Source organism: Brachyistius frenatus, unplaced genomic scaffold, assembly GCF_029030835.1.
Source record: "Brachyistius frenatus isolate BFR_SWC_R1_liver_20210118 unplaced genomic scaffold, ASM2903083v1 Contig_12, whole genome shotgun sequence".
Taxonomy (NCBI): Eukaryota; Metazoa; Chordata; class Actinopteri; family Embiotocidae; genus Brachyistius; species Brachyistius frenatus.
Genome location: NW_027210611.1, coordinates 7073344 through 7100533, shown reverse-complemented (window position 1 = coordinate 7100533; position 27190 = coordinate 7073344). Strand labels below are relative to the sequence as shown.

The following is a 27190-nucleotide window of genomic DNA, read 5'->3' as shown; positions in this document are numbered from 1 at the left end:
TGTGTGTGTGTGTGTGTGTGTGTGTGTGTCTGCGGTGTATAGACCAGGTAGATTCAGTTAGAGGAGAGATGATAATTATCTGTGATGACGAGGCTCTGAGGCAATGAATCCAACTTGTGAACACTCAAACACCCACCTGCTGTTTCCTGTCTCTGCTCCCACTTTAACTCACACACACACACACACACACACACACACACACACACACACACACACACACACACACACACACACACACACACACACACACACACACACACACACACACATTGCTCTCCAACTCACACTCTCACCATCCATTTCCTGTTATCTCCCCCTTTCATGCTCTTCTGTCACCTTTCGTCTCCTCCTCCTCCTCCTCCTCCTCCTCCTCCTCCTCCTCCTCCTCTTCCTCCTCACCCCCTCCCTTTTCAGTGTGAGTGTCAGTGACTGCTCGTCTGAGCACATGGGCTGATACCTGCTTGAAGCCGGACTTGTTTGTGTCCCTCAGGTGGTCCAGGTTCAGGTAAATCTCTCCAGTGCGAGCGGATGGAGGAGAGGTTCGGCCTGCGTCGCGTCACCCTGGGCGACCTGCTGTGTAACGAGCTGCAGTCCGGCAGCGACAGAGGGCGCCGCCTGCGGGACGTCCTGGACAGAGGAGAGCAGCTGCCCGAGGTCAGTGTGCTACTCTGGTCACACTGCCACCGTGGCTATTTAACATAGTTCTGATGTAAAGAAAAATTGAATTGAATCAATAACTCATTTACGATAAATCATCAGACATTGCTTTTATCCGTAATTTTGACATTTTATCAGCACAATAAGTAATCTAGCACCATTGGCTTCTGAAGAGGGGCGGGGACACATATTGGGCGGGGGAGCAGAACTATTACGAACCCGATGCCGCCGGGTTTTTTTCCCCAGGGGTTTCAAATTTTACGCACCGAGGAAACAAAAAGCAAATTTTATCTGCGGATTCTGTCAGTGAGAACAGAGATTCAGGTACGAGCAGCGACTGCAAAATCCTGCAGCGGCTGAACCGAACAAATCTAAAGAATAAAGATGTCACGGAAGTCCTACGCACACTTTGCGATTGACAGGTAATCTGTCGAAGGATGAGCGCAAATCCCTGACAGCTGTAAGCGCCGAGGAGAAAAGCGAGTCAACAAAACAACAATCTGAAAGCAAACCTCGAGAGGATGCGAAGAAATATTCGCGGCCACTGAAAGATGAAGCGCACAGAAGCTTTCAGGATGAGAAAATATTCACATATTACGTTTAATGTACCGTTTTCCTCTAATTAAATAAACAGAAAAGGGAGGACAGTCGAGAGTGCTGAAAATGGCTTTCAGAGAGATTACGTATCTATACACGGTGCACCAGGCGGGACTGGGACCGCCACGTCGCTGACGGGGGACATTTCAGGCATGAAAACGTTTCCCTCGAGTGGAAGTCGGGATTATCTGTGTAGAAACGTACTTGAACGAAAGTGGAAGGTGGGTACGTGCACACCGTTCCCGATACAGCAGAAGAAAGACGCGTCAACGGCTATAAACTCTGGACTGAAATAATGAAGGTATAACAAACTTCTGAGATGTCAATCAACCGCTATGTAAAACGCCCACGTCCAAAAAAAAAGAAAAAGAGAAAAGGATATTAAATTAAAAGTATTTGATGAATTCACAGATGACCCCCCCCCCCACCACCACCCCCTCCCGAGTATCCTCATCCATTCGGTTTCCTCCGGGGAGTAATAACGGAGCGGAGCAAACACTTTAATGCTCCCCTGACGCATTAATCCAAAGGAGACCGAAATCACATTAGAAGCGCGGGTGACGAATGGGTCGGCTTCCCGGGCCTCATCCTCAGCATCCACACGGCTCATTACGACGACGCAGATTATGAAAAGTGGTGCGTTTTGCCGCGAGTCATGATGAAGACCCTCGGTAACGCACCAGCGGTTGTCAGGAGGCTTCTTTTCTTTTTTTTTTTTAGTTAATTTTATCTATTTTTTTAATAGAACTGCGGTGGGGGGGGGGGGGGGGGTTATTATTCACCACACAGACGAACCATCCCGCCGGAGCTTCGCCAGCACTCGCCCGGTGACGTTGCAGCGAACGCACTCGTCTGACCGGGACACGAGGACACGCCACGTCGGGAACGCCAACTTTTCTACTTCCTGAATCAATAACTTGTAAACGAAACGTCGGCTGAGACACGAGCAACGAGCTGCGACGAGTGTTCGTCCGTACAGTTCCCCGTTTACTGCTCGAGTTTCCACAAACCCACGTAGAAGTCACCGAGCCTTTTCCTAGTCGAACTTTGTCATGCTCAGTCCCGATTCTTCTCCTGTTCAGGAAACCGAGCAGCCGCACTGACGCGACTAAAACCTGCGTAACGTCCCACACTTGTCCCCGTGGTCAATATCAGAACTGCACGGTCAGCGTTTAAATAAGGATCAAATAAAACTAAAATGATGTCTCTCCCTCCCTCTCCTCCCTCTCCTCCCCCACAACGCTCAGTCTGCAGCGGAGGTAAATAAAAAATTTTTTTTTAAAAACTCCACGTCATTTAACGCCCGCCGAGACACGTCAGCGGCGGGTTCGTTCCTCATCTACTTTCTCCGAGCTGATCTCAGGACCGGAGCGAGAAATCTTCAAACCCACTTCTGTCCCCGACCCGGCCTTTTATCGATTGAACTGCCGTCTGGGAAGGAAATCTGCTGGCGAAACGCCCGCTCAGCCGGCCTATTCCTGTCAACGCGTCTTGCGAGTGTGCGGATGCAACGAGACCGAAATCTGGCATGGATGCAGTTTGCAGATAAATCCAGAAGGTCCTTGCATTAAATAATTAAAACAAAGACAAATTTTGCCATTTTTCACCAGCTTTTTTTTTTTTTTTGGGCAAAAAGGCGAACTCAAATTATTAATTGAATATCAAAATCTTATTTTAAAAGGAAGTTGTTGTTTTTTGTCTATAAACTAGTTGATTAATCCACTTGTTTCAGCTGGAGAGGGCGGCGGGGAAGGGGGGGGGGGACACATAAAGACGCCCACGCACAGATTGACTTTGACTTTCTGTCCGTCAACAAACCCGACGGCTTTCAAAGCAAGGCTCAGCTGTCTAAGCTCCTTACGACACATTAAGGTCATGTCCCATGTGTTCTTCAACATGAGCACTCTCAAATACTATTTTTTTTTGTTTGTTTTTGTTTTTCGTTTTGTTTTTAATGGCTGAATGAGTGACGCAGTTATATTGAGAGAGAGCAAAGAGAGGGTCAGTGGTTTAAAGGAGGGTGAATAATCCCACACCGGGATGACTGAAGTGCACTTTTACAGGTTTTCAGCAGAACACGTTGCAAAAAAAAAAAAAAAAAAAGCCACTGACTCCTAAAAGTGCTGCTGTACTGTTGCCCGGCAACACAGAAGACGCAATTAAATATTCCCTGCCGAAAAGTACGTCCCGTCCGGCCACGCGTGTTCCTGCGAGTAAAAACAAACCGCTCTGCCCAAACTGAAGAGGGGTGGTGCGACGTCGTCTTCCCAATTGTCTGAAGCCAAACTGCAAAAAAAAAAAAAAAAAAAAAAAAGGAAATAATATTCAGTGTGTTAAAGACCTAAAAGTGGAGGAGCGCTTGTTTTTCTGTGTGTGTGTGTTCCCGAGCAGCTTTGACAGCTCAGGGTCTCACTCACGGTTGCAGAGTCAGTCATGAATACCTAGTTGGGAGCATAGCCGTGGGAACATGGTGAATGCAATATGTATGAGCCCCCGCCCCCATATATTATTACCATGGTCTATAAAATATAAGGTCGATGAACATACAATATTTAACCATGAAAGAAATCATAATCGTGGAAGAAAATGTACACAAAATATCGGTCACACACACACGTTGCTCATTATTCTAAAAGCAGGCAAATTCACAATTACAAAAAAAAAAATCCCTTTGCTGCATTTCCACAGAGAGAATAAAGATTTTGCAAATTTCAAGGTGCATTTTAAACAGAGTTCAGACTTTATCCAAAATGTCTGACAGCGTTTTGAAGCATTAAAAGGTGCAAAAAAAAAAAAAAAAATTAAATCAGCTGCTCAGCGCTGCTATAAAAGTGAGTTTTTAAATATCCACTATATTTGCTGTAAAGTACCTTGAATTGCAGTAGTGTATGAAATATAATATAACAATAAACCGAACTTGTCTTGTTCCCCTTGTCCTCCGTTAGCCGCTTTTTCCCAATTCCTCGTGTTGCTATCTTCTTGCTGTTGCGCCGGTTCTTGTCTTTTCACCTTTGAACCGTCTGTCCGACCTCAAACGTCCTGCCAGACTGAAAGTTTGATTAAAAAAAATTAAAAAAAAGACGCACTATTAAACCCTCTGAAACTTAAGAGGTACTCACTGAAATCAAACTATCATAAGAATATCAACATTTTACAAATTACTAAAACTTTTTTTATTCATTAATTTTTTTTTTTTTTTTAGACGTGCAGGTCCTCTACCATCCGCCAGGGGGTGCCGCGGACACTTCCCCGCTGTCGGGTTTTTTTCTTTCGCGCTTTCAGATCAAGAGTATAAGCCGACAGTCAGCGGAGGAAACAAAACAGGAGCACCGACAGCTTTATCTTTCACACAGATTTAAAAAAAAAAAAAAAATCTATCCGGTGGAAGTGAGATCGATAAATCCGAACCCAGAAATCTGCCTCAAAAAGACAAATCAGCGACGCCTCAGATTTTAAACCCGCACGTTACAAACCGAGAGACGTAGAGCAGGCGAGCAGCAGATAAACATCCAGTAGAGACGAGGTCACCGAACGCAGCACGGGGAGCCTCGTCGGCCCAACGGCGGTTCGCTGCGGCGAGAAAAACCCGCGTTTAATATCGGAAGCAACAAAAGCAGAACTTTTCCTTCGCCGCGTCGGCGATCGGGCGCGACAGTGGGCGGAGCTTTTACTTTCTTTTAATAATATTTCAATGTGTGTGTGTGTGTGTGTGTGTGTAATCTGTAAAAAAATGTTTTTTAAAAAGGACACGCTGCTGGAGCTGCTGTGCGATGCGGTGACGTCGTCGCTACGGCAGGGAAAAGGTCTGGTGATCAGCGGCTTCCCCCGAGACCTGAGGCAGGCGCAGGAGTACGAGGCCAAGGTGAGAGCCGGCAGGCGCGAGTTCGGAAACGGGAATCGAAGAGGATTAAAAAAAAAAATTTAAAAAACATCGACGAGAACTTTCTTTCAGCGACGATGAATATTATGTCTGTCGTCGAGGTCGTCGTCGATCCGAGTGTCGTCCAGCGGCGACGGAGTTTCTCGTTTCACCTCCCGTCCGAAAGGCTGTCCCGACTTTTTTTTTTTTTACCACCTCGATGACGTCGTCGAAAGTTCACGCGCGAGTCATCGGGGTCAATAACAGTCGCGCGAGGGGGGAGAGAGGTGGGGGGGGGGGGGGGGGGGGTCGTGGACTAAATTTGAACGGTATCGGCGGCTCCGGGGTCGATGAGTCGTCCAACCGATCTACGGGGTCGACGCCAGCCGTCGGGTGTCCCGGTGTCAAAACGGGCGTTTTGTCTTCCCGGTCGGGGAAACCCGTTGACCTACGCTAATGTCCCCCGCGCGATCGTCCTCCAGATGAAGATGGAGTCCTGTCTCGAGAACTTTTTGAGTGAGGTGAAACGTCTTTAAAAAAAAACAACTAAAAAAAACAACAACTTGCGTTTGTCTTTGGATGACACTCGGATGCTGAATGAGGAAAGACGCAGTGACATCCGGTGAAAGGGTTCAACTAACGCTCCTCGTGTGTGCGCGTCAGATGGGGGAACCCAGCGCGGTGCTCCTGCTGAACTGCTCGGCCGACACCATGTCCAGCCGTCTGCGGTGTTGCGGGAGAGCCGCCTCGGACGGAGACAGCGTCCCGCGCCGGAGGGCCGAGAGCTCCTGCGGCGACAGCCGGGCGGCGGCGGCTCACTACGAACGCAGGACGCTGCTGCACAAGGTAGGAACGAGAAGAGGTTCTCCACGCAGCGTGCGACCCGCGACCTGGCAGGCGGGGCGAAGGGTTCGATTCCCCACCCCACCCCCGCCCCCACCCTCGCCCCGCCCACCGAGGAACGGCTCAACCCTCCGATGAGAAGTCGTCTCGGCTGAAAATCCGGTTCTAATGTTATCGGTAACAGCTGTGATTCTCCCGCTATATTCAATTTCAAAACATCTGCTGTAAAAGAAGACGCATTTGTCTCGGGCACACTTCAGAAACGGCTTCGACAAACTTAACACACACACACAACAACAAAAAAAGACTATTTCGCCGTTTATACGAGCACCTGATTGACGTCCTGCAAGTTACAAAACCAGGAAACAATTATAAAATCATATGCGCGCCACAGATAGATATCCCGGAGTAACTGGAGCTGTGGAGAGATGAAGCCTTTAAGGTCAGTTATTTCAAGAAGGTTAACTCTGTTTCCATTGACACCAGGGCGAGCTGAGAATCACACACACACACACACACACACACACAGGACTTTGTGTTGTGTGTGTGTTTTGTGTGTGTGTGTGCTTAAATGTCGCGCTAAGCTCCGCCCCCTTCCGTCCGCAGGTCGACGCCGAGAGGTCGCCGGAGGAAGTGTTCGCCCAGATCTGCCAGTCGATGGAGTCCCTTCCTGCCGTCTGATGTCTACGGTTTACAAACTCTGCTTGTCCAGGAGACGCCCCCGTCCCCACCCCCTCCGTCCCCCGTCCCCATGACGACCTTTGCTTTCTCTCTCTCTCTCTCTCTGCCGTCCCCACCACCACCACCACCACCACCACAGGAGGAGACTCGCCCACATCACATCACACCAGACAGTTTGACCTCCAGTGGTTTGCATGTCTCACCTGCGATCAGAGTCCTCTCTGTGCTTTTCCCCGACACCGATTTTTGTCACCTTCTGCTTCACCTATTTGCATTGTCCTCCTCTCCCCTCTCCCTCTCCCTCTTCCTCCCTCCCTCTCTCGTCAAACCTCCATATAATGCTGCCAACTGCCCCAAAGCGAGGCAGACGACTGTACCGAGAGAACATCCCCCGCTGTGACTCGAGAACATGCTGAGATCTGTGCGACCTCTTCCAGCAGCATGCCAGAGGTGGAAAATGTCAGTGTGCGCGTGTGTGTGTGTGTGTGTGTGTGTGTGTGTGCGCGTTCATGCTCTCACGCACAGCACCCGTGCTTTATATTGTAACAAGCATGCAAGAATTACAATTAAGCTTAACTGCCGTCTGCGCATTAAATAAACAGCAGAAATCCGAATCAAGAAGTATTACGATCGCACCTGCATTCACAATGTTTCCGAGCTCATCGTACAGGTGCTTGTTTTTGTTTTTGTTTTTTTGGAGTCTGGTATTTAAACATTCAAATAAAGCCAGTGCATTTGTTAAATGGGAGTATTTCCGAGTGTGTGCTTTTGGTTCGGCGAGTCGCGGCTGATCCGACAGCGCCATCTGCTGGCGAGAGGATCGCAGCAGCAGCAGCAGCAACAACAACAACAACAAAAAGGCAGCGGAATAAAAGAGAGGAGAGTAAATGTGGTTAAAATGCATGAACGGAGACGGTTCGTGTGTCAGTCTGGAAGCAGAAAACAGACTCGGGATCAGCGGATGACCTTTTAACTGCAGCGCTCGGCGCGTCGGGAGAGTCCGACGTGACCAACTCCGGTGTCAAGGGGACACGTGGGGAGAAAGGAAATCAAATCTTCCTGACAAACTCGGGTTTCTAAATAGCTTTTTCACAACAACAACAACAACAACAAGAATCTTTTAACAGACGAAAGCACAAGAAACAAGCGTTGAAACTGTGATAAATTAGATGTCATTCAAAGTGCTAAAGAAAACAAAGCAGGCTGACATTATTCTGGGAAATGACAAACAAAAAATAATAATAATTGTTTTTTTTTTATCTTTTGATTCTCACAGATGTTAAATTTCCAGCAGTATAAACATGTTTTGCAATCAGCTTCTTCTTCAGATTCTCGTTATTCAGCCTCGGCTAATAATTAAATTGCTCTCGATAGGATGATCACAGTTTATACCATCTCCATTTGAGAAAAACTTTACTGCACCCGTGTAATTATCGACTGCAGAGCTGATTAACAGAAAATGGATCAGCTGCAGTTTTGATAATTAAATAAAAGCGTCTCTAAACAAGATGACATTCGAGAGATTTGAGCTGTGGAGGATTTCCTGTTTCATGTGAAAATAAATTGATCATCTTTTGGATTTCGGAAAGCCGGTTGGACAAAACAAGCGGCACTTTGGGCTCTCGGATCGTTTTTGTCATTCAGAAATGATCTGAAAATGAAATCATCGTTGAGCTCGAGCACACTCGGCTTCGAGAAATACTCGAAATGAAAGCAGCGCTAGAATATTGAAACGTGTAATTACAGATTATTCAGTGGAAAACATGATTATCAGGAGCAGTTTCAGGCCTGCAGATACTTTTTGTTTTACGGTGTTGATTAATATGCTGATTATTTGATCATTTTCTTTATAAAAAATGTCAGCAAATGGTGAAAATTGACCAAAATTTCCAAAGATAATTTGGTGACAATATAAAATAAAGAAAAACAGAAAATCCTCAAAAAAAAATAAAAAATAGAACCACTTTTTTTTGTTTTTTTTTAACAAATCGTTTGAATTTCTAAACATTTGAAAACTTTCAACCACAAACCGACTCGGCTGGGACGGCAACGAAGAACAATCCAGGAACCACAGATGTAGAAACACTATTTTCACATACTTTTATTTCGACGGTTCTCCTCTAGCATTTTTTTTTTTTTTTACATTATTATTATTTTTTTTACATAAGAACAGACTGTTATACACAGATATTGAAGCAGGGCAAAGGGGGTGAGGGAAGGAGACGAAAACCATACAAAATGGTGTCTACTCAAGCACAACAAAATCTATGTGTATAAAATTGTGTGGGTTGTTCCACTGTGGAGGCACCAACCACTACCTCAATTATTTATTTATTTTCTTTTTTTTTTTAAATAGATTAATAAAAATACAATCTTTTAAATGGACCTTTTAAAGTGGGACTGCAAAAAAATTAAAGATCTAGAGGCATGATGACTGGATCGATAATGTCGTGGGCTGATGGAGTCACGCCGGAGGGGAGGAGAAGCTGTGGCCGTGGTCATAAGTCCCGCCCCCTCCGCCAAAAAAAAAACAAAAAAAACAACAAAAACAAAAAACTTTTTCTTTTCTTTTTTTTAAAATGGCACACAGCAACTAGCGCTGGCTACTTTTTTTTCTTTTTTTCCCCACTTTTCACCATATACTTGTACACTCAACATGATCAACAACGGCACACACTGGGGTGAGTGGGGGGAGGGAGGGAGTGGAGGAGGGAGAGAGGGGGGGGGGAGAAAAGAAAAGAAAAACACAGTGGTGTTGTGTATTTTTCCTCTCGTTAGCCTGCCTTCAAAATAAAATGTGCTCTCCGGTGCTGTAGTGCTTCCTTTGTTAGGCATGTTTTAGTGGAGAGAGCAGCGGGAAAGGAAACGGAGATGAAGGTGGGTGTGTGTGTGTGTGTGTGTGTGTGTGTGTGTGTGTGTGTGTGTGCGTGCGAGAGAGAGAGAGAGAGAGAGGGGGGGGTTAAGAGAGCAGCGTTGTGTGACAGTGGTAGGGATGGATGGCTCCGTGCTGAAACAACATGGCGCACGATGAGTTCAACAGGTCGGTCTGCGGCAGAACTTCCCCGCGGCGGCGGCGGCACCAGCGGCAGCAGCGGCGGCGGCACCCCCTCTCCCTCCCCCCCCCCCCGCCCCAAAATCATCCCACCTCCTCCCCCGAACGTCCGCCGAGACTCATAAATACTCAATCTACGGACACCTAGCTAGAACATTTTGTCACTCTTGCGTAACACGGAGACCACATACACGCATACAAACCGCCCACGTGCATCTCGGGTCGATGACATCACGGCCCGATGACATCACGGCCCACTACGACACGCCTGGAGGCGACCGGCGCGTCTCCCGTTCGGCCGGCGCGCTCTCTCGCCAGACCGGTGGTCAGCTCTCCAGTTTTGAAGCAGCACGGGGAGGAGACCGGAGGGGCGATGGGGGTGGAGGGTGGGGGGGGGGGAACACACCCCTCCTGGAGTCACAGAGCTCGGGAATGTCGTGTGCCTTCGGTTTTTGTTTGTTTGTTTTTAAAAAATAGTGTATCATTTCAAATCACAGATCCGTTGAATAACCTAGCTGAGGTGGAGCGGAGGGCCCCCCCCCCTCTTCTTTTTTTTTTTTTTTTTTCCCTGGCAGAACCAACATGGATGGCTGCCCTTAGCTCAAGTCAGGGAGGTCATTTACCAACAGCCAGCCCCCCCCCCACTCCACCAGCAGCACTGAGGTCTGCTCGGAGGCCCCCTGCTGTCTGTCTGTCTGTCTGTCTGCCTGCCTGTCTGCCTGCCTTCCTGCCTGGCGGCGGGTTAAGCGGTTATCTTGGACTTGGAGGATGGAGCCGTGCACAGAGTGCCCTGTGGGATATGTGGAGAGAGCCTGGAGCTAGAGGCGCCCGGGACCCTGTCATCTATTGGCTGGGAAGTAGTTGGGGTCCAGGTAGTTGTAGCCCGTGCTCTGCGGCAGGCAGTAGTCCCTGTCCAGAAAGGAGTCCGGCAGGTACACCGGGTCCAGGTGGTGGTTCGGCTTGTGGGTCTCCGTCTTGAACAAGCTGGAAGACGAGGAGGAAAATATTCGTCATGAGAGGGCTTTATGAGTCTTTACGGTCTGAACGGTCCTGGCGGGAAGTGAGGACTCCGCGAGACAGAAAAACGATTATATTTTGACTGATGCATCGGGCTTCAAATTCAAAATCTGCTGACATGCTTTGCGATCTGCAGGTCTTTAAAAGATATTACAGAGCAAAATTTGGATGTCTTGATAAAATAAATATGATAAATGCAAAAAGTGTCACTTTCTTGACGATCTAAGCGCGTTTCGGTGCCAACACAAAAATAGAACTTTAATAATAGATCAATACGCTACTAAACAAAGTAATAACATAGAGGATCCTCTTTACCCTGAAGAGAAGTAAAACGAGAAGTTTCACCGAGATAAATAAAACAAAGATTATTTTACTACATTAACATGCTGCAGTTTTACAGTCTCTCAGGTTTTCCCTACAATTACAACAACGTTGGGTGCAGCAAACAAAAGTTTGTAAGTCAAATAAAAAGCCCACCACCGCAGCGTCTAATCCCGCCAGGAACTGAGGGGAAAATAAGAAAATACCCAGACAGGAATGTCATTTGGTAAATTAAACACCTCATTAAAAGAAAATCTATCACCGCATTAATGCAAAACTCATTAAAAATCCTTTGACCTTTCATTTCCAACGCTGCCCATACTGGTCGAATGCTCCCCTCCCCCGCCTACCTCCCCCCCCCCCGTACACAGCATAATTACACCCGGTGTGGTAATGTGGTTTCATCGCGGTGTCCTGTATATCATCGTACTGTCCTAATCGCCGCGTGTCCGTGCGACCGGAACAAGAGAGGCGGAGGGATCTCACCAGTCGGAGCAGCTGGAGCAGAAATCCACCGAGTTGTCCGGCGGACAGTCCTGACAGTGCCACCGCACTCCCTGGATGGGCTCCATACCGCAGACGTCACACTGCGCGAAACAAACCCACACACACACGCACACACACATTCAACATCTGCAGAACACCGTGTGGGAACAGCATGAAACTGTAAACAACTTTATTTCATTTAAATAACTCCACAAACCACAAGTGCCCTTTTTTTTTATTAAATTTTTTTTTTCTTAAATCGGTCCACCACACAACACCGTCTACCCGGAGACGGCTGATTCCAATAAGGGAATGTAACAGAGAAGTGTTAAAACTAATGGGAGTGGGAAAAAAAAGAAATGCGACTCTATCACTGATGTCGATGTTGTAGATGTCAAATCGAGCTGCACCTTCGATGCTCCGCTGCCAATTTCAAGCTCGAAAATGCCCCCAAAAGAAAAAAAGATTAAAATCTGCCATTTTCCTAATTATTTTGGCGCCAGCAGGAGCCAATAATATTCCTTCCATTTCCCAGCCTGCTCTATTTTGGTTGAGACATTTCAAAATGAACTTCGTACGATCTATTTTGCGCGGTGGGAACACGCGGCGTGCCGTTAGGGTTACTGGTGTGTAGAATGCAACACGGACACAAGCCCTCGTCCCATGATTTCCTCACTCCAAATAAACCGAGGGCGCGTGTGCACGTCGACGCCCGGCTTTAATGTCGCCACGGCGACGCAGCGAGAAGGCGAAAGTCGTCACCTTGAAGCCCATGTGCCGCGCGCTGGGCTTATCCTCCTGGATCTCCTGGAACTCCTGGAGCTTCTGCTTCTTCAGCCGCTTCAGCTCTAAAAGTTCTTTGTATTCGGGCAAATTTCTCAACTCCACGGGTACGCTCTCCTCATCCTGGAAACCAGAGCAGAAGACACACGGAGAGACAGGAGGTGAGCGGACACGCACGGACAAACACATCTCTGCGTGACTCCAAAAGAGCCGTGCCGGCAACGAGATTTCTCTCGATGTTTTGTAACCTGCAAACAAATCTGCAGCCGGTATCGATCCGTTCAGTTTTAGCTGAATACGAGCAACATATCGATAAAACACCAGGACGCGTTTCCTTCTGTTCAGGCTGCACGGATCGTCTTTCGGCCGAAAGTACACGAGTATAAACCTTCGCAAAGACGCTGCGCGTCTGCTACTTCGAGTCCGTACCGTCGTCCAGGTCTTAACGGAGAGGGGGCGACAAAAGGGGGCAAAGAGCAACTTTTTGCTTCCAACTGAGCTATGAGCGACACCTCCAGGCCTCGACGGCCCCGTGAGACTCCCGCCCCTCAGCAGACTTTCATTCCTTCCCGCAAACGTGACCGGAGTAAAGGACGACCCCCCCCCCCTCCGCTACTCCGCATTAGCCGATAGCTGATAACAAAGGGATTAAAGCATTGCGAGAGAGACGTGACGGATGACCGACCGAGTCGTCGGCCGAAGGGTCCTGCACGCTGTTGTAATACGCCGAGCGCTCGTCGTCCTCGTCCATGTAGACCGGAGGCTCGTAGGAGGCGAGGAAGGTGGACGGCCGGTACAGGTGCTTGTTGAGGTGGTGCTGCCTCTTACTGGACGCCTGCAGAACAAACGGCAGGAGTTGCAAAAGAAGGCGCTCATTTCAAAACAGGGCGATCACAACTATATTACTCTTTTTTTTTTGTTTTTGAAGTGGGGCCGGGCCGTCAGGGTGAAATCAATATCGAGCCATTTGAAATCCTTCTTGAGGATCAGTATATATATATATCACGATGTGGCAACTGATTTCAAACCTAAATGAGTAATGATGAATCTACAATAAACTGTATTACAGTTATAAAACACACATCAGAAGGAAAAACTGCGCAGGCAGAACGTTGCACTATTGGGAGTTATAGGCCGTTCGTAATCATGACTTTTGTAAAACAATAACACAATATTGACGCCTGACGAAAACGCAACTGTCAGCTGTTTTTTTTTTTTTTTTTTTTATCTCATCACAGCTGTATTGATATCGGTGTACATTATGTACTGCAGGCTGAGAAGCAACGAGACTCTGCCGCACAGAAATGCCAAAGACATGAGAACATAATATTTGTGCACTTGAGAGCAGTAAAAAGCTTCTCCCACCCCCCTGTGATATTTTCTCTCAGAGTACATACTGTATCTTAGACAGCGTTAAAAAAAAGAAAAGACAAAAAGAACCTGCAGTCAATGTATTGCCATACGCAAACTTATATATCATTACAATAACATTTCACCGAGAAGATAATATACATGAAAATATACTAACTTTACAAATCCATGGACATAAACGAGATGAGTGATTCTTGTATTCTCTTCGGGGGTTTTTGATAAATGGAGTTACCTTTTTAGTGTACATGCACAGGTTGGGTGTTCTTCCAGGCACGGGGATACCAGCTTTTGTCAGTTTGATGAAGTACTTTTGAACCCTACTGGCAACCTGGAAATGTTTTAACAGGAAAAAGATGTCTGCGTTAATCATCTCCAACTGAGGAACAGCTGCTTGGAGTAATTGAGGTCATGCACGTGTACTTGCGGGAGGTTCACTTACTGAACAAGCCAGTCAGCCATTTTTAAAAGGCGCACAAACATTCTAATTGTCTTCGTCACCTGTTTTGCCGTTCGATTTCCGAGCTCATCCGCAATCTTCTGCCATCTTCTGGACTCGACTTCCTCGGGAGGGAACTTGACAAGAAGCTGCTCCAGTTTTTTCTGACAAAATACACAAAACGTCACGTGAAAACCGCGTAAAGGAAAACTTCCCTGCTGAATAATTCATAATATTAATCATTTCCCTCGGAAAGTTTATTTAGAAAAGAGCCTTTAAAAAAAAAAAAAAAATGCTGCTTTACCAGTTTATCAGCGCACGCAATTTGTTATTCACCCCGTTTACGGTTTGTCTTTGTGCATATGTGGACGTCTGCGTTACGTGTGGATGATTTTACGACGGTAAAACGCATCCAAACCGCTAAAACATGAGTTGCGACATCTTGGAACACTCGCTACCAACCTGCTCCTCCACAGTCCACAGCTGGTTAAATGTGTCAGGCTTGTTCGGGTGACAGATCCTCCCCCTGATCATCTGTGGAGAGCACAGGAGAGACGGGCGTGTTAAAAGACTGACACGAGACAACAACAACAACAAAATAATGGGCCCCCGCCGCCATCAGTAGAGATCTTCGCGTGTGAACCGCCTGAAACGCGGAATCCGTCAGTTCGACGAGACGACGCCTGGCTGTCAGATGTGACTCTTACTGCGTCTCACTGGAGGGACGCGGAGGAAAACGGCAACTCTTTTGACTGACAAAACAACAACAACAAAAGTCCTGACAGAATTCGGAGCGTGTCGTCTGGTGAAATGTGCTCGCGCAAAATAAACAGGCAGCGCAACGGAAATAATTAAAAGGGCTGCTTGCGCGGTGCAAACTGCTTCGTACCGTCTAATCCCAACAATCAATTAGAAGTGAAACCTGACTGCCGACACGATGTGAAGCGCGAGGTGGAAAGGAGGGTTGGGGGGGGGACATAAGAAGCAAAGAATAAGACATAATCAGAGAGGCGTGCGCCTCACGTTTCCATAGATACCATCTTGCTGCACGCTTAACTGGGCCGAGAAGAAAATAAAAAAGAGGGGTGAGGGAGGGGGGAGGAGGGGGGTGTGTGTGTGAAAATGGTAATAAACTGTTGATTTGTCGGGCGACCTGCAGGGGATCGGCGAGTCACCGGCTACGGTGAGGAAACGGGTGTCGCTGCTTCTGCACCGTTGATGTACCGGCAGACGGCTGCAGCAAGATGTTTCGGCGTCGGCTCCCGCGAGAGCGCGCCGCCGCACCGAATATCGCCGAGTCGTACCTGCGTCTGCCTGCCGTTCTCCAGGGCGTCGCTGGTGGGTAGCGAGGAGTACATGGTGGACGACTCGCCTTCCTTCTTGGGCTCGACGGGACTTTTTGGTCGAAGAGGCAAACCTGACGTGGAATGACAGAGGAGGCCCTCTGGTGTTTCTGTTGACGACCAAAAAAAAAGAAGAAGAAAAAAAAAAGAAAAAAAATACACGCAGAATGTAAATACTAATAATCTATTAACATTCGATGAAGTTGGAGTAAATTCTGAAGTCATTCGTGCCTTTGTCGAAGATCAACTTTAGCCGCCGGGTTTTGCGTTTCTTGTCGCAGAACTCTCTCTCAAATTCGCCGAGGCCTGAGGTGTACTGCTCCCAGGAAACGTCGGGGAGCTGGACGACGCGCTGAGGACACGGCAGGCCCAGATTCACCTGAGGGTCACAATAAAACCAAGCGTCCAAATCTAATAAGTGAATGTACAGCCGCTACTAACTTCACTAGAGGAAGTCCGGGCACGTCATAATAAAAAGAGAAACCAGCCGACGTAGTTGGACATAATTCATTAACTACTTTTGTCAGGTGTGTCATTTAAATTAAGGAGCATCCCTGTTGATTCTTATAGCTGGACATTAAAGACAACTGATGGCCAACGATGTGCTGTAGAAGGCCCTTTTCTTGATACAGAAGAAAAAACAAAACATGTATTTCCATTTTTCTGTGCACAATTTAATACTCGGCTAAATAAAGGATTTATAGTAAAAACCCGACATCTTAATCAAATCCTGAATAATCCAACGTCCTCACATTTATTTGCCACGATGACTGAAAACGACCCTGCAGCTCAATCTGGTACAGAGCATCTCCTCTCTGTTCGAGATGAACGTTTCCTGTGCACGGTCCCTACGGTAAATAAACTTTAAACCTTGTGAGCCGTCTTCAAGACCTCAAGTAGTAAGAGTGGAGCGGGTGCACGTCCAACAGCAGGCGTGTGAAGGTACAGGACCATATCAGTCATACGGTGGATGAGGGGAAAAAGGAACAGTTTTACAAGCTGGAAAGGTGGTTGGAGGGGGAGGGGGGGGGTGTTCGTTACCCGTTTCTGCAGCTGCTCCACGAAGCTGATGGGATCGGCGAGCGCTTCCCTCTGTTGCCGTGCCAACGTCTCCAGGTCCAGGATGGCCTGAGTGCGCTGGGCCTCGAGAACTCCGATGGTCTGCAGCAGCCTCTGATAACTGACACGGAGGGAGCGAGGTTAGACGGGAGTTGGACTGCTTACATTATTTAACCTGACACTTGCAATGCTGCAGTGCATCAAACTTTTAGACCAACGGACCATCCATTATTCAGCCACGGCGCCGAGGAACCCAAAAAGCTGCGCAAAAAAAAAAAAACACGAACCATTTTCCAGAATTTTCCATCTATTTCTCGCAATATGGTTAAAAGTGTTGTGACTCCCACCGACGCAACTATCTCCTTGAAGCAGCTGCCGGGGCAAATTGCAAACATCTTCAGGAGCTCCTTTCCTAGAGTAGCCCATTGATGAAAACACACTCCAACACTGGTCAGATGTGTAGAAGCGCACATCTGGAATCATCAAGATTCCCCCGGCAAATATCAAAACCCCGGAGTGACAACCCCCTCGGGTTTTTGTGGCACTCGAGGAGCCTTCGGCGCTGTAAAAGTCTGACCTTTCCACTCACACTCTCCGGGGCAACAGGAGAGCTGCAAACTGAGCTGTCAATGACTAAGCGTGCGACTGACTCAGAGGCCTTTACGGGAGGGAACTGGCGCTCGGAGGATTCGACGGCGGTGTGACAGCGTCCTGCGCGGCTATAACCTAATGTAGGTGCTCAGCGGAGCAGAGTGGATCAATCTCCCCTAACGCAACATGAATGAAAATCAATGCACGGGACACAATTTATTCAAACATCTGCCAGTGGTTTAAAAAGTCCTACAAGGAAAACGCTGTGATGAGTCAACTGTGCTTAATGTCACGTTTGGCTCTTTCGGTTCGTCCGCTATCCGTTCGTACCGAGCCTCGGCGCTAACGCAATCTGTTTCTGCGACGGCGAATGCTACAGCTGCAGATTAACACGGATTCAAAAATGCGAGACCTCTGCGAAAGAAAGCCGCAAGTGGGCTAAATGTCCTCAGACGATCTGAGCATTAATCTGTTTTGAGGAAACGGGGAGGACTTGGCTCTGCCTCTCAGCACTCTGGACTCCCTCCAACCGTCCAGGGACAAGTCTGGTGTTTCATTGCCACCTACAGGGCCCGAGGTAACACTGGTGCCAAAAAAAAAAACCAAAAAAAAAGACAAGAAAAGCCAGCCTGAACAATAGTGCTGCTACGATAATGCCAAATAATGATGAACCGACAAAGACAGAGAGACGTTTTGTCCAAAATCCACAAAACTGATATGGAGGATTGACGCACGCCATCATCAATCATGTCTGCGTTAATCCTCCGTATTCGGCAACTTGAAAATGCCTCGTCATGCCTCCATAAAAAAAAAAAAAAAAGACTCCTGGCTGCATTGATGAAGAGGAATCGAAGTTCTCCTTGCTCAGCACAACCGAACCTCGGCACGTCACAGAAACTTGATCGAATTACCTCGTAATATGAGAGCGCTGAAATCTTATTCTGAAGCCACTATCCAAATTTGAAACTTGGACCGGTGTGGGTGTCAAAGACAAACGGAGCTCGGCCGACGAGGCCTCGGGAGCCCTCGGCTCTCCCCCTCTCTCCCCCCCGCGGAGACGCATCAAAACGCCGGCCGACCTGTCGGCGTGCAGCGAGCGGAGCCTGACTGAGCGCGGCGCGGGACCTGTCCGACAAACACAAACATCCCGTCGAGCGTGACGACCAACAACTGAAAAACCTCCAACGGCGGCGAGAAACTGGTCTCCTATAAATGAAATTCATCTGGCTGACGGAAAAGATAACGGAAACAATCAGCAAAGTCATTTTAACACATTGAAGGTGGGACTCAAACGCTGAAACATGTAAAAACCTAAACCGTAAGGCGGGAGCTAAACTTAAGATGCTCACCGATACTCCCTCGATTACCGAGACACGCTCCCATTATAACGGAGATCATTAAACATCCTGTCTATGTGTCGACGGTGTGAAAACCATCATAAGCTTCTGTGGTAAATCAAGCGTCTCTTTGTGTTTGTTTTAGAGTGACTGCTGAATCAGAGTTTTGATTTCATTAAATTTACATTAGACTCCTGCAGCTGTGTGGCGTCATGAAACTGTTATATACAAGAGGCAGGGTAAGGGTAATTTTCCTTCAGCAAATCAACAATCACAACATAGGAGGATAAAGCTGAGGGATTCTGAGGAAAAAGACATTCTACTTTCTTAATTTCTGACTTTTATCTGTTCTAATTTTTGTGTATTTTAATATTTTTACTTTTCCTGGCCTCTGGACAGTTATTCAAAAGGAAACAATCTGAGTTTGAAAAGGTGAAATTTGCTTTAACTGTTCACAAGTCAGGGGTACATTCATGTAAGGAGGCGTCATAAACAGACACGGCTGCATTTTAAGGTCCCACGATGCAAATAAGGTTGGGAATCCTACTATGAGGCTGATTATTAGACGTGTTAAATATTGACCCGAGACTAAGCTTAAAAAGACACACGAGGTTCAACATTTTCAAAACATCCGAATATTAGTAGGACAGAGAAACCCTCATCACTTCAAATGCATCTCTGGTGCATTCGAAGCCAGAGACCAGAAGTAAGGCGATGATCACAAGACAGTGATCGACATGTGGGAGAGCCACAACAACAATAGATCAGGAGGACAGCGTCCTCCGGGGAGCTCCCACATACTCTTTGTTGTGTTTCAGAGCCAGGTGGTCCGATTCAAAGTAATACACGTCTGGCTCCTCCTCTTCCTCCTCCTCCTCCTCTGCCTCCGCCGCCCGGCTCCGTGGCAGCTCCTTGCTGCTCTCCGCCTCTTTGCCCTCCACCGAACCGCCGCCGCCGTCGCCGCCGCCTGCCCCGTCTCCGGCATCCGCGGAGACCGGCCCCTCACTCGAGGGCCCGATAGAGTCCGAGGGAGCGGGCTGCTCCACCGCGGGGCAGTCCTCCTCCAGCCCGAACTCCACCTCCCCCGCTTCCCTCAGGGGACCATTGTCTCTGGGAGGAGAGCTGGGCTTGGAGGAGGAAGAGGAGGAGGAGGAGGAGGAGGCTTTGCCACCAGACGCAGCTCTCCTGGGTGAAGTCCGTAGGGTGTATCTGTGTTCGTAGAGCTCTGTGAAAGAGGGGGACGTGCTGGATATGGAGGGGTTGCACCCTGGCTCTGTGGGGGAGGGGGAGGTTGTTAGTGGGGGGGTAGTTTCTCCTGAGTTGTTGTTGCTGATTGGACTACTGTTCATGTTAGTGGTGGTGGTTGAGGAGGAAGAGGAGGTGGAGGCAGCGGCTTCCTGCATTGGTGTCGGCGGCCGGCCGTTGGTGTCGCTCTCGCTCTCCGTCACCTGCTCCTCGTGGGCCAGACACAACGGGTCGCCTATCACGTCCAACTCCACCTCCTCCGCCTCCTCCACCTCCTGCTCCTTGGCCACTACCAACTCAGGGACAGGGTCCTCGGGAGCGCCCTCACACGTCGGTGCGGACAAGGCTGGCGATTCCCCCGAGCCAGAGGCCTCCATCGGCCCGGGGACAGAGTTTCTACAAGGCACGGTGGGGTCGGGGGATGAGGGCACCCCCGTCTGACTGCCGTTGAGCAGCGACGGGAAGCTGGTGGCGGAGGTGGGGTTCGCACCGGGCTCCTCGGTGAGTGTGCTCGATCCCTCTCTGAGTCCATTAGAGGTCTTGTGAGCGTTCGGGGGCTGAGCTGCCCCGTCACACTCCACGCGACCATCCTCTGCCTTCCCCCCCGTCGGCTCACCGTCCTGCTTGCTGAGGATGGACGAGGCAGGACTTGTGTTAGCAGAGTTTTGGCTGGCTAAGTCTTCGCAGCTGTTGTCCTTGCCGAGCTCTGGGACAGAAACTGGACTTGCATGTTTAAGAAGCTCCGAGACATCCTCCTGTCCCTGAGACTCTCCAGAGCGGGAGCTCCGCTTGGCCCTTTTGATTTGAGGAGAGGCATCCCGCGCCCCCTTCCCTCTGTCACAGTTCTCGGACTTCTCCGGGCTAATGTCTTTTTCTAAACAGGACACGTCCCGCTTCCTGGAACTGGTCCATTGATTTGCCTCAGCGGGAGAAGCTTTGGAGTCACTTAACTTTCCCTGCAACGAGGCCTGTTGCTGGCCATCTTGTGAGTGAGTGTCCTGCTTCTCATCCTGCTTTGTGTCCTGTTTAGCATCCTGCTTCGACTCCTGCTTGACGTCTTGGTTCGACTCCTGCTTGACGTCCTGTTTGGTGTTCTGCTTCGAATCGTGCTTGGAATCGTGCTTGGACTCGTGCTTGGACTCGTGCTTGGACTCGTGCTTGGACTCCTGCTTCTTCTTGGGCGAGCGGGCCCTCGGTAGCGGAGACACAGAAGTCTCCTCTGGCTGGGCGATGCTGCGGTTCCTGAGGGTTCGACCACAAAAGTTCTCATCCAATCCATTGAGCCCCACTGATGACCTTGTGACGCGCGAGGAACGGGACGCGGCCATACTACGGCGGGGGCCTACAGTCTCCTCATCCTGGTGCTCTCTCCTCTGCAGCAGAATCGGGGCACCTGCAAGACACACACGCACACACACACACAGACACACACACACACACACACACACACACACACACACACACACACATGCACTTCATAAAGTCAATATAACGACTGAAAAAAGACTCCCAACATATTTCAGCTCAATGGCTACACCGTGGCACGTTAACACGGCAACATTTATAGGTTTGATTAGTTTCACTGCTGTTGGAAATAACTGCGTGGATAGTACCCTGTGGTGTTTCAAACAAAAGCGTCTACCAAACGGCCTTTGTTAAATACCGCTGGGGTCATTTCTCAGCTCACACCAGAAGGGTATTGATTTTTTTTTTTTCTGTCATTGTAGCTAAGCAACACCTTTCTGTCCACGGGCAACACTACACATCTTAAACCTGGGTCTGTACAAAGGGAAATGCATTAAAAAAAAAAAAAAGAAAAGAAAAAAAAGGTGGGACATCTCGCACTCGAGGAAGACTAAACAGAAAGCAATAAGGTCAGACCATTCACGTCGCCTAAATGACCAATCAGAGAGTCTCTGCGGACATCGGTACGTGCTCGGTAACGCAGGAGATAAGGTGACTACAGCTCAGGAAAAGAGCCCAAAGCAAATCAAAAATAATGTCATCACACTGAACGTTGAGGGCATATTTAGTTCCTCCCTGCAGAGATTACCGCGTATTTCTGTGTAAAATAAATGTGGTTTACTGGTTGACTGATTTCTGACTCCACACCGAAACTCTTACATCCAATTGAAGCCGAGATAACACGGCAGACACGGGTTTGTCATCACACGGTGTCGGCTGTTTTATCTATTTTTAACAGGTGTGCCAGAGGGCCATCCAGGCTGCAATCCCTCCAAAAGCGCACCGAGAGCTCGACACGAGGCGTGACAATGAAATTCCCGACACAATTCGAGGCGCAACAAAAGCCTCCAAATTCGCGCTCCGCGTGTCGCCGTGGTATCCTGCGGATGAAGATTCACTGGTGGGAATTACAATAAAAGAAATCCTGGGCTTATAGTGCGCACTGGAGAATTAACACCATCTAAACGCTACCAGCCAATAATAAGAAGTCAGTCTTGGATATCTCATCCTGTACTTAATAATCCATCCCACAGATAATAGAAATTCAAACACAATCCATGTCGTGTAAACACCTTAAGCTGATTATCTTACTCGCATGACATGAAGGTTGTAACGAAGCCGAGCGTAACTATTACCAGAGCCGGGTTACTCCTCAACATACTCCAATACACGCATGTGGAGAGCTGACGCCGGTATTTAGATTCTGAACATGGCATAAAGGTCACGGAGGGAAATGGGCCACTAACACCGCGGCCGGCGGTCATGGAACACTAAAAACACAAAAGCAAAGCAGTTTTCATTTAACAAATAGCAATCCAAATAACAGAGCTTCTATTAGGGTGGTTTAAAAAAAAAAAAAAAAGTTAAACCATAATAACTCCACAATTAAACAACTTAAACCAACACAACTACCTTGAACATCTACACAGGTCTTCACACACTGGAGGCATGATTAATTTACACTTAAATATAATTGCTCGTTCAGGAGAACTTTCACGCAAAACACGAATATGACATGGAAAAAAAAAACTTCTACTTTTTTTGGGGGGGTTAAAAAAGGAGGTCGATTTCTCGAAGCTTTTCGCACCGCGAGTGAACGGATCAACCAATCACGCCGTGTGGAAGTGGAACGGACGTCGCGTCGCATCGATTGTTTGTGTCTCCCGCCGCCCCGTGTTTTATGACAAAAGGACAGAAAAATGACAAAGACAACGAGCTCAAGGACATCATGGATGTGGTGGAGATGATAATAAGCAAGTATGGTCTTTTGCTGAGAAAGGAAGAACGGGACAAGATCGTCAACACTGGATGATGATGATGATGATGTTGAAGCCGTCATTTTTTTCCTGAAGAATGAGCTGGCGCTGATCTATTCAAAATTCAATAATTGCAGGCGAGTATTTCACACTGTTGTGTTGCATATTTGTCACGCCACGGTCTGTGCAGGCCTTTAGACGTATTCTAGTGATACAGTGATTAGGAATCCACTTGCAATTTGGGGCATGCCAACATGCAATTAATGAAAGTAGAGGGAAATTTAGAGATTATAAAGCAATCCTTGCCCCAGGTAGGAGATGCATGACTCCCAAGAACATCCCCAGTCAACACACACACACACACACCCCCAAACTTGCCACTGAAGTATCCTCTAGATCACGGTCTGACTGATAAATCTAACAAACAGGACAATAAAAACGTGTCGTGCCAAAGGTCATATTAAAGTGACATTCAGCCGAAGATGATCTCACTGGATGTCCTTTTCCAGAACATGAGACACGGACCTAGACCATTTCAGAGAGGATAAAATATTGCCTCAATTAGCATTGTGGACGAGCTGCTCATTTACATTAATTACAGGTACATCAATCTGAGGGCCGACCTCTGTCGAGACTGATTTAAAAGCTCCTTGTTGCCTATAGTGGGACAGAGCCTCCCATTTCCTGCACTGTACTCGCACTGCAAATATATCAAAGCCAGAGGCTTCCCTGGTGACGAATACATTTTGATAATATTCCTTCTGGGGGCTAACACAATAGTCACCTGGAACGAGCACCACCACATACGCAAATTACTCACACTCCACTAAAGGCTCCAGCTGAGAAAGCTAATGTGATTTGCCCATGCATAAAATAAAGGAGAGAGAGAAAGAAAAACAGACAGGCGGCGGAAGAGGGCAGGTTATTCAGACTGAGCACTCACCCTTAGACTCAACATGACAAAACTAATTAAGCCAGCTCACCTGACCCCCCCCCCCCAGCCCAAAAAAAACCCCAAATCACTACATCAAAATAATTAGGGTTAAAGTTACAGAGCTGAATAACTACATGCAATATTTGCTCACACCGCCATGTCCCGATAATTAACATGTTGGCTGAACTGGCAAGACAGCTATCAATAATTAATAAATACAGTCTAATGCTGCATTCAGATGCCTGTTGGAAATTTCCGACCCGAGTTTTGCGCCCATTTAGACGGTATAAAGGCGAGTTTCCATGGTGTTGTAAATCAAGACGACTCTACTGAGGCTCAGGCTCAAACTAATGTCAAACATGCCAGCCTGACAAGAGGTGTGCACTGACTGGAATGTCGTAAAATAAAGAGCGCAAATGGTTCGCATATTTCCCAATCCACACCGTTACTAAGTAGGTGCGGAGGAACTTCCTCTGGAGGAACAATCGTTAAACTTATCACAATGACAGGGGTCTCCTTAGCTGTGGAGCATGAAGTCAAGAGGCATTAAGCTACATATAATAACATTAGTTTCACAAAGTATACACACGATGAACATTAAAATGGATACGCACGCTTGAGGTCAGTCGTTCTACAGTTGAATAAAATTAATCTGAGGGATTAAAAAAAAGAGTATTAGAAGGAGACAAAGTAAAGAATATCCCTGTCGTGCAAAATATGGTTTAATTCATCCGACGCTTCTTTATTTATTTGCTTTTTCCGTCATTAAATATGGGAAGCCTTCAGGCCTATAAAAGGTGCTTAACAAGAAGGGAAAAAAAATCTGATAATCTGATGAGAGATAAACCACTCGATGGCTGGACTGCTAATAACTTGTGCTAGCACGAAGGGCATAACATCTGATGGGGGTGTCACAAGTGGACACTACTATGGTTTATAAAAGGGTCCGAACCACATTTTAATTAGTTTTTTTCCCCCTCTCTAATGTTGGGTGTAAGAGAGTGGACAGTGGTGGGGAACTGATCCAGGATCATTTTAAGGCTTCAGGTACAGCACTTCCCAAAGTTATTTTGGGCACCACTGAAGCCGAATGAATATAAAAATCATAGAGGAAAACCTAACAAATTCACATAAGCTTCATGGGAGTTGTTTATTTATGACTTGTTCAAGCTTTTGAACATTTTTGGGAAAGTTTTACCCAGATTTGGTAACAATAACAGTCAAAACATTATGTTAAATTGCATATTTCAGAAAATCTATCCAGAGGAAGACCCTCAGACCCCCTAACAAAGCCACGCGCCCTATATTTTACACAAACTTGTGGAAAACACTGCAATGCAACCAAAATATCATATTTAGGTGTATTTTTTTTTTTGTTCCACATACAAACATTCAGCAGTGGTAACTTCTACTGAATGAAATACGAGCAAGATCAAACTATCACTGATGTTTCTGGAGACACATCTGTGCAGGTGTTACTTCATCATCACACACGGGGTTTGACTATATTAATTACAGCTTTAAGCGAGCCCACGGATCCTGACGAGGTTTTAAGAGATCAACTTCACACGCAGATCGGGACAGTTAAACCAGGGACCCATGTGCGACTGTAACTCTCTCATCAAAACCCACTTCCTGTTTTTCTTTAAAGCGCTTGTTTGGTTGCGAAGTTATGTTAACACGTGCCGATTTTGAACCGCATCGCTGTTAGCGCGACACACGGCTGTAAAAAGTTCAGCTATAAATAAGTAAACACGCAACCTTTCACGCAAAGCGCGAGGCTGTTGTTGGCTAAAAGCTTAGCCCCCCCCCCCCCAAAAAAAAAAAACAACAACAACAACACCCGTTTTAGGATAAACAAACAAAAAAAAGCTCCGTGTCGTTTTTTTTGTTGTTGTTTTTTTACCGTCGTGTCGGGCTGTTCATCTCCGTTGTTGACCTGTAGTTCAACACTTCCACGGGGGGGGGGGGAGATGGGGCCTACTGGCAACAACCAACAAAAACAAAAACAAAACAAAACACCGACGAGAATCGCTCAAATCTCAACATCAAAGCTGCCGCGAGCTCCCGTGCCGACAAAGTTGGGAGGCGCGAGGATGCTTCGTCGAAGTCTCGCGACTCGGCGGCGTTGCGAGCCGTGCACGTGCCGGCGGTTGAGCGAGCACTAGTTTGCGCCAGGTGAACTCTTTAAAGTTCAGCGTTAGAGCTCCCGGACGGCGCGTTTAGACGACAATAACAACAACAACAACAACAAACAAACAAACAAACCGGCTGGTGCACGAGAGCTAAAAAAAAAAATATAATAATAATAAAAAATAAAAAAAACCAAACACGTTAGCACGGTCCAACTTCCGAGCCAAACCCGAGTTGACCTAGCATTGCCCGTTTTAGCGTGCTAACCCCGAGCGAAACTAACTCACCCGGTTACCGTTAGCTCACCGGGAGCTAAATATACTACGTTAAACGCTCGAGACACCGGAAACCGCAGACTGTTGCACCGCTGGCGTTAAAAAAAAAATTTAAAAAAAATATATATATATATATATGATCTTACACCACCACCACCCTCCTCCACCACCACCACCTCCCCTCCTCCTCCACCTCCTCCACCGGTGACACTCAACAAACAAAAGTCCGCCCCGGCTGCGATCGACTAGTTACCTCCGCTAGCTCTCGGGAGAAGAAACCGTTTCAGATGGAGCCTCTCTGTTAATAACCGTCGGGTGGAGGAGGAGGAGGAGGTGGAGGTGGTGGTGGAGGAGAGGAAGAAGAAGAGGAGGAGGAGGAGGAGGGGGGGTGCACATGCTAGCTAGCTACCTCGACAAAAGCCGTCCTCCACCCACGGTAAACACATGACGGAGCAACGAGCGCGGGTTTAAAACCTCCGACTGCCGCGCGCGGACTGAAGTAGCGCCGTTAGCATGGTTAGCAACCGAGTAGCATTAGCGGCTGCCCGGTTAAACCAGTTAGCACGCTTAGCACGCTTAGCCCTGGTGTTTAGCAGCTAGCCGAGCTAGCCGATTGTTCCGCGCGTTAACTTTGCCGATGTGCTCGCGCGCCGCCGACAGCGGCGTTGTTTTTTTATTTTTATTTTAGCGCGCTGATAAATTCGTTGGGTTTTTTTTTGTTGTTGTTTTGTTTTTTTTGTTGTTGTTGTTGTTGTTTCCGTCTCGTTCGCTGCCGCTAGCGCCGGGGGTCCACTTCTAAAACAGCTTCTTTTTTCTTTTTCTTTTTTTTTTTTTTTGTAGCTTAAAGAATTACACATACCTCACTTCCGTAAATCTGCTGCACGTTCGGCCGCAGCCATGTTTCCAACCCAGCCAGGTCGTCGGGTTGGTTGGTTGGTTGGTTGGTTGG

The 27190-nt window shown here is 47.6% G+C and overlaps 2 protein-coding genes across 7 annotated transcripts in view; one reads left to right on the top strand and one right to left on the bottom strand.

The window, feature by feature from the left end:
* The window catches only part of ak5 (adenylate kinase 5), a 59342-nt gene extending 51957 nt beyond the window's left edge, over positions 1–7385 (top strand). Inside the window, exons 11-14 of one of the 2 annotated variants that reach the window (XM_069692556.1) lie at positions 491–654; positions 5000–5116; positions 5777–5959; positions 6563–7385. In XM_069692556.1, the coding sequence (XP_069548657.1) occupies positions 491–654; positions 5000–5116; positions 5777–5959; positions 6563–6637 (539 nt within the window). In that variant the 3' untranslated portion in view covers positions 6638–7385. The remainder of the gene's footprint in view (positions 1–490; positions 655–4999; positions 5117–5776; positions 5960–6562) is intronic. The other variant, XM_069692557.1, reaches the window with a different exon arrangement.
* Positions 7386–8714: 1329 nt separating this feature from the next.
* On the bottom strand, positions 8715–27175 carry zzz3 (zinc finger, ZZ-type containing 3). 5 transcript variants are annotated; one of them, XM_069692538.1, is made up of 12 exons: positions 27101–27175; positions 19235–21071; positions 16488–16626; positions 15678–15825; positions 15408–15556; positions 14566–14637; positions 14166–14267; positions 13900–13995; positions 12982–13131; positions 12276–12419; positions 11514–11614; positions 8715–10673 (listed from the first exon to the last, which is right to left on the bottom strand). In XM_069692538.1, the coding sequence occupies exons 2-12, from the start codon at positions 21004–21006 to the stop codon at positions 10529–10531; spliced, it is 3018 nt and encodes a 1005-aa protein (XP_069548639.1). In that variant the 5' UTR covers positions 21007–21071; positions 27101–27175; the 3' UTR covers positions 8715–10528. The 5 variants fall into 5 exon arrangements, with proteins under 5 accessions (XP_069548639.1, XP_069548643.1, XP_069548640.1 ...); XM_069692542.1 differs by lacking the exon at positions 27101–27175 and adding an exon at positions 26495–26614; XM_069692539.1 differs by lacking the exon at positions 27101–27175 and adding an exon at positions 25740–25812.
* Positions 27176–27190: the final 15 nt, after the last annotated feature.

Excerpts from the sequence above, each read along its gene's own strand:
- zzz3 (XM_069692538.1), bottom strand. The coding sequence starts at position 21,006 with ATGGCCGCGTCCCGTTCCTCGCGCGTCACAAGGTCATCAGTGGGGCTC. Across the intron at positions 15,826-16,487 it reads TGGAGCAGCTGCAGAAACGG|GTGAATCTGGGCCTGCCGTG; the intron begins GTAACGAACACC and ends TGTGACCCTCAG. Across the intron at positions 13,996-14,165 it reads GAAATCGAACGGCAAAACAG|GTTGCCAGTAGGGTTCAAAA; the intron begins GTGACGAAGACA and ends AAACATTTCCAG.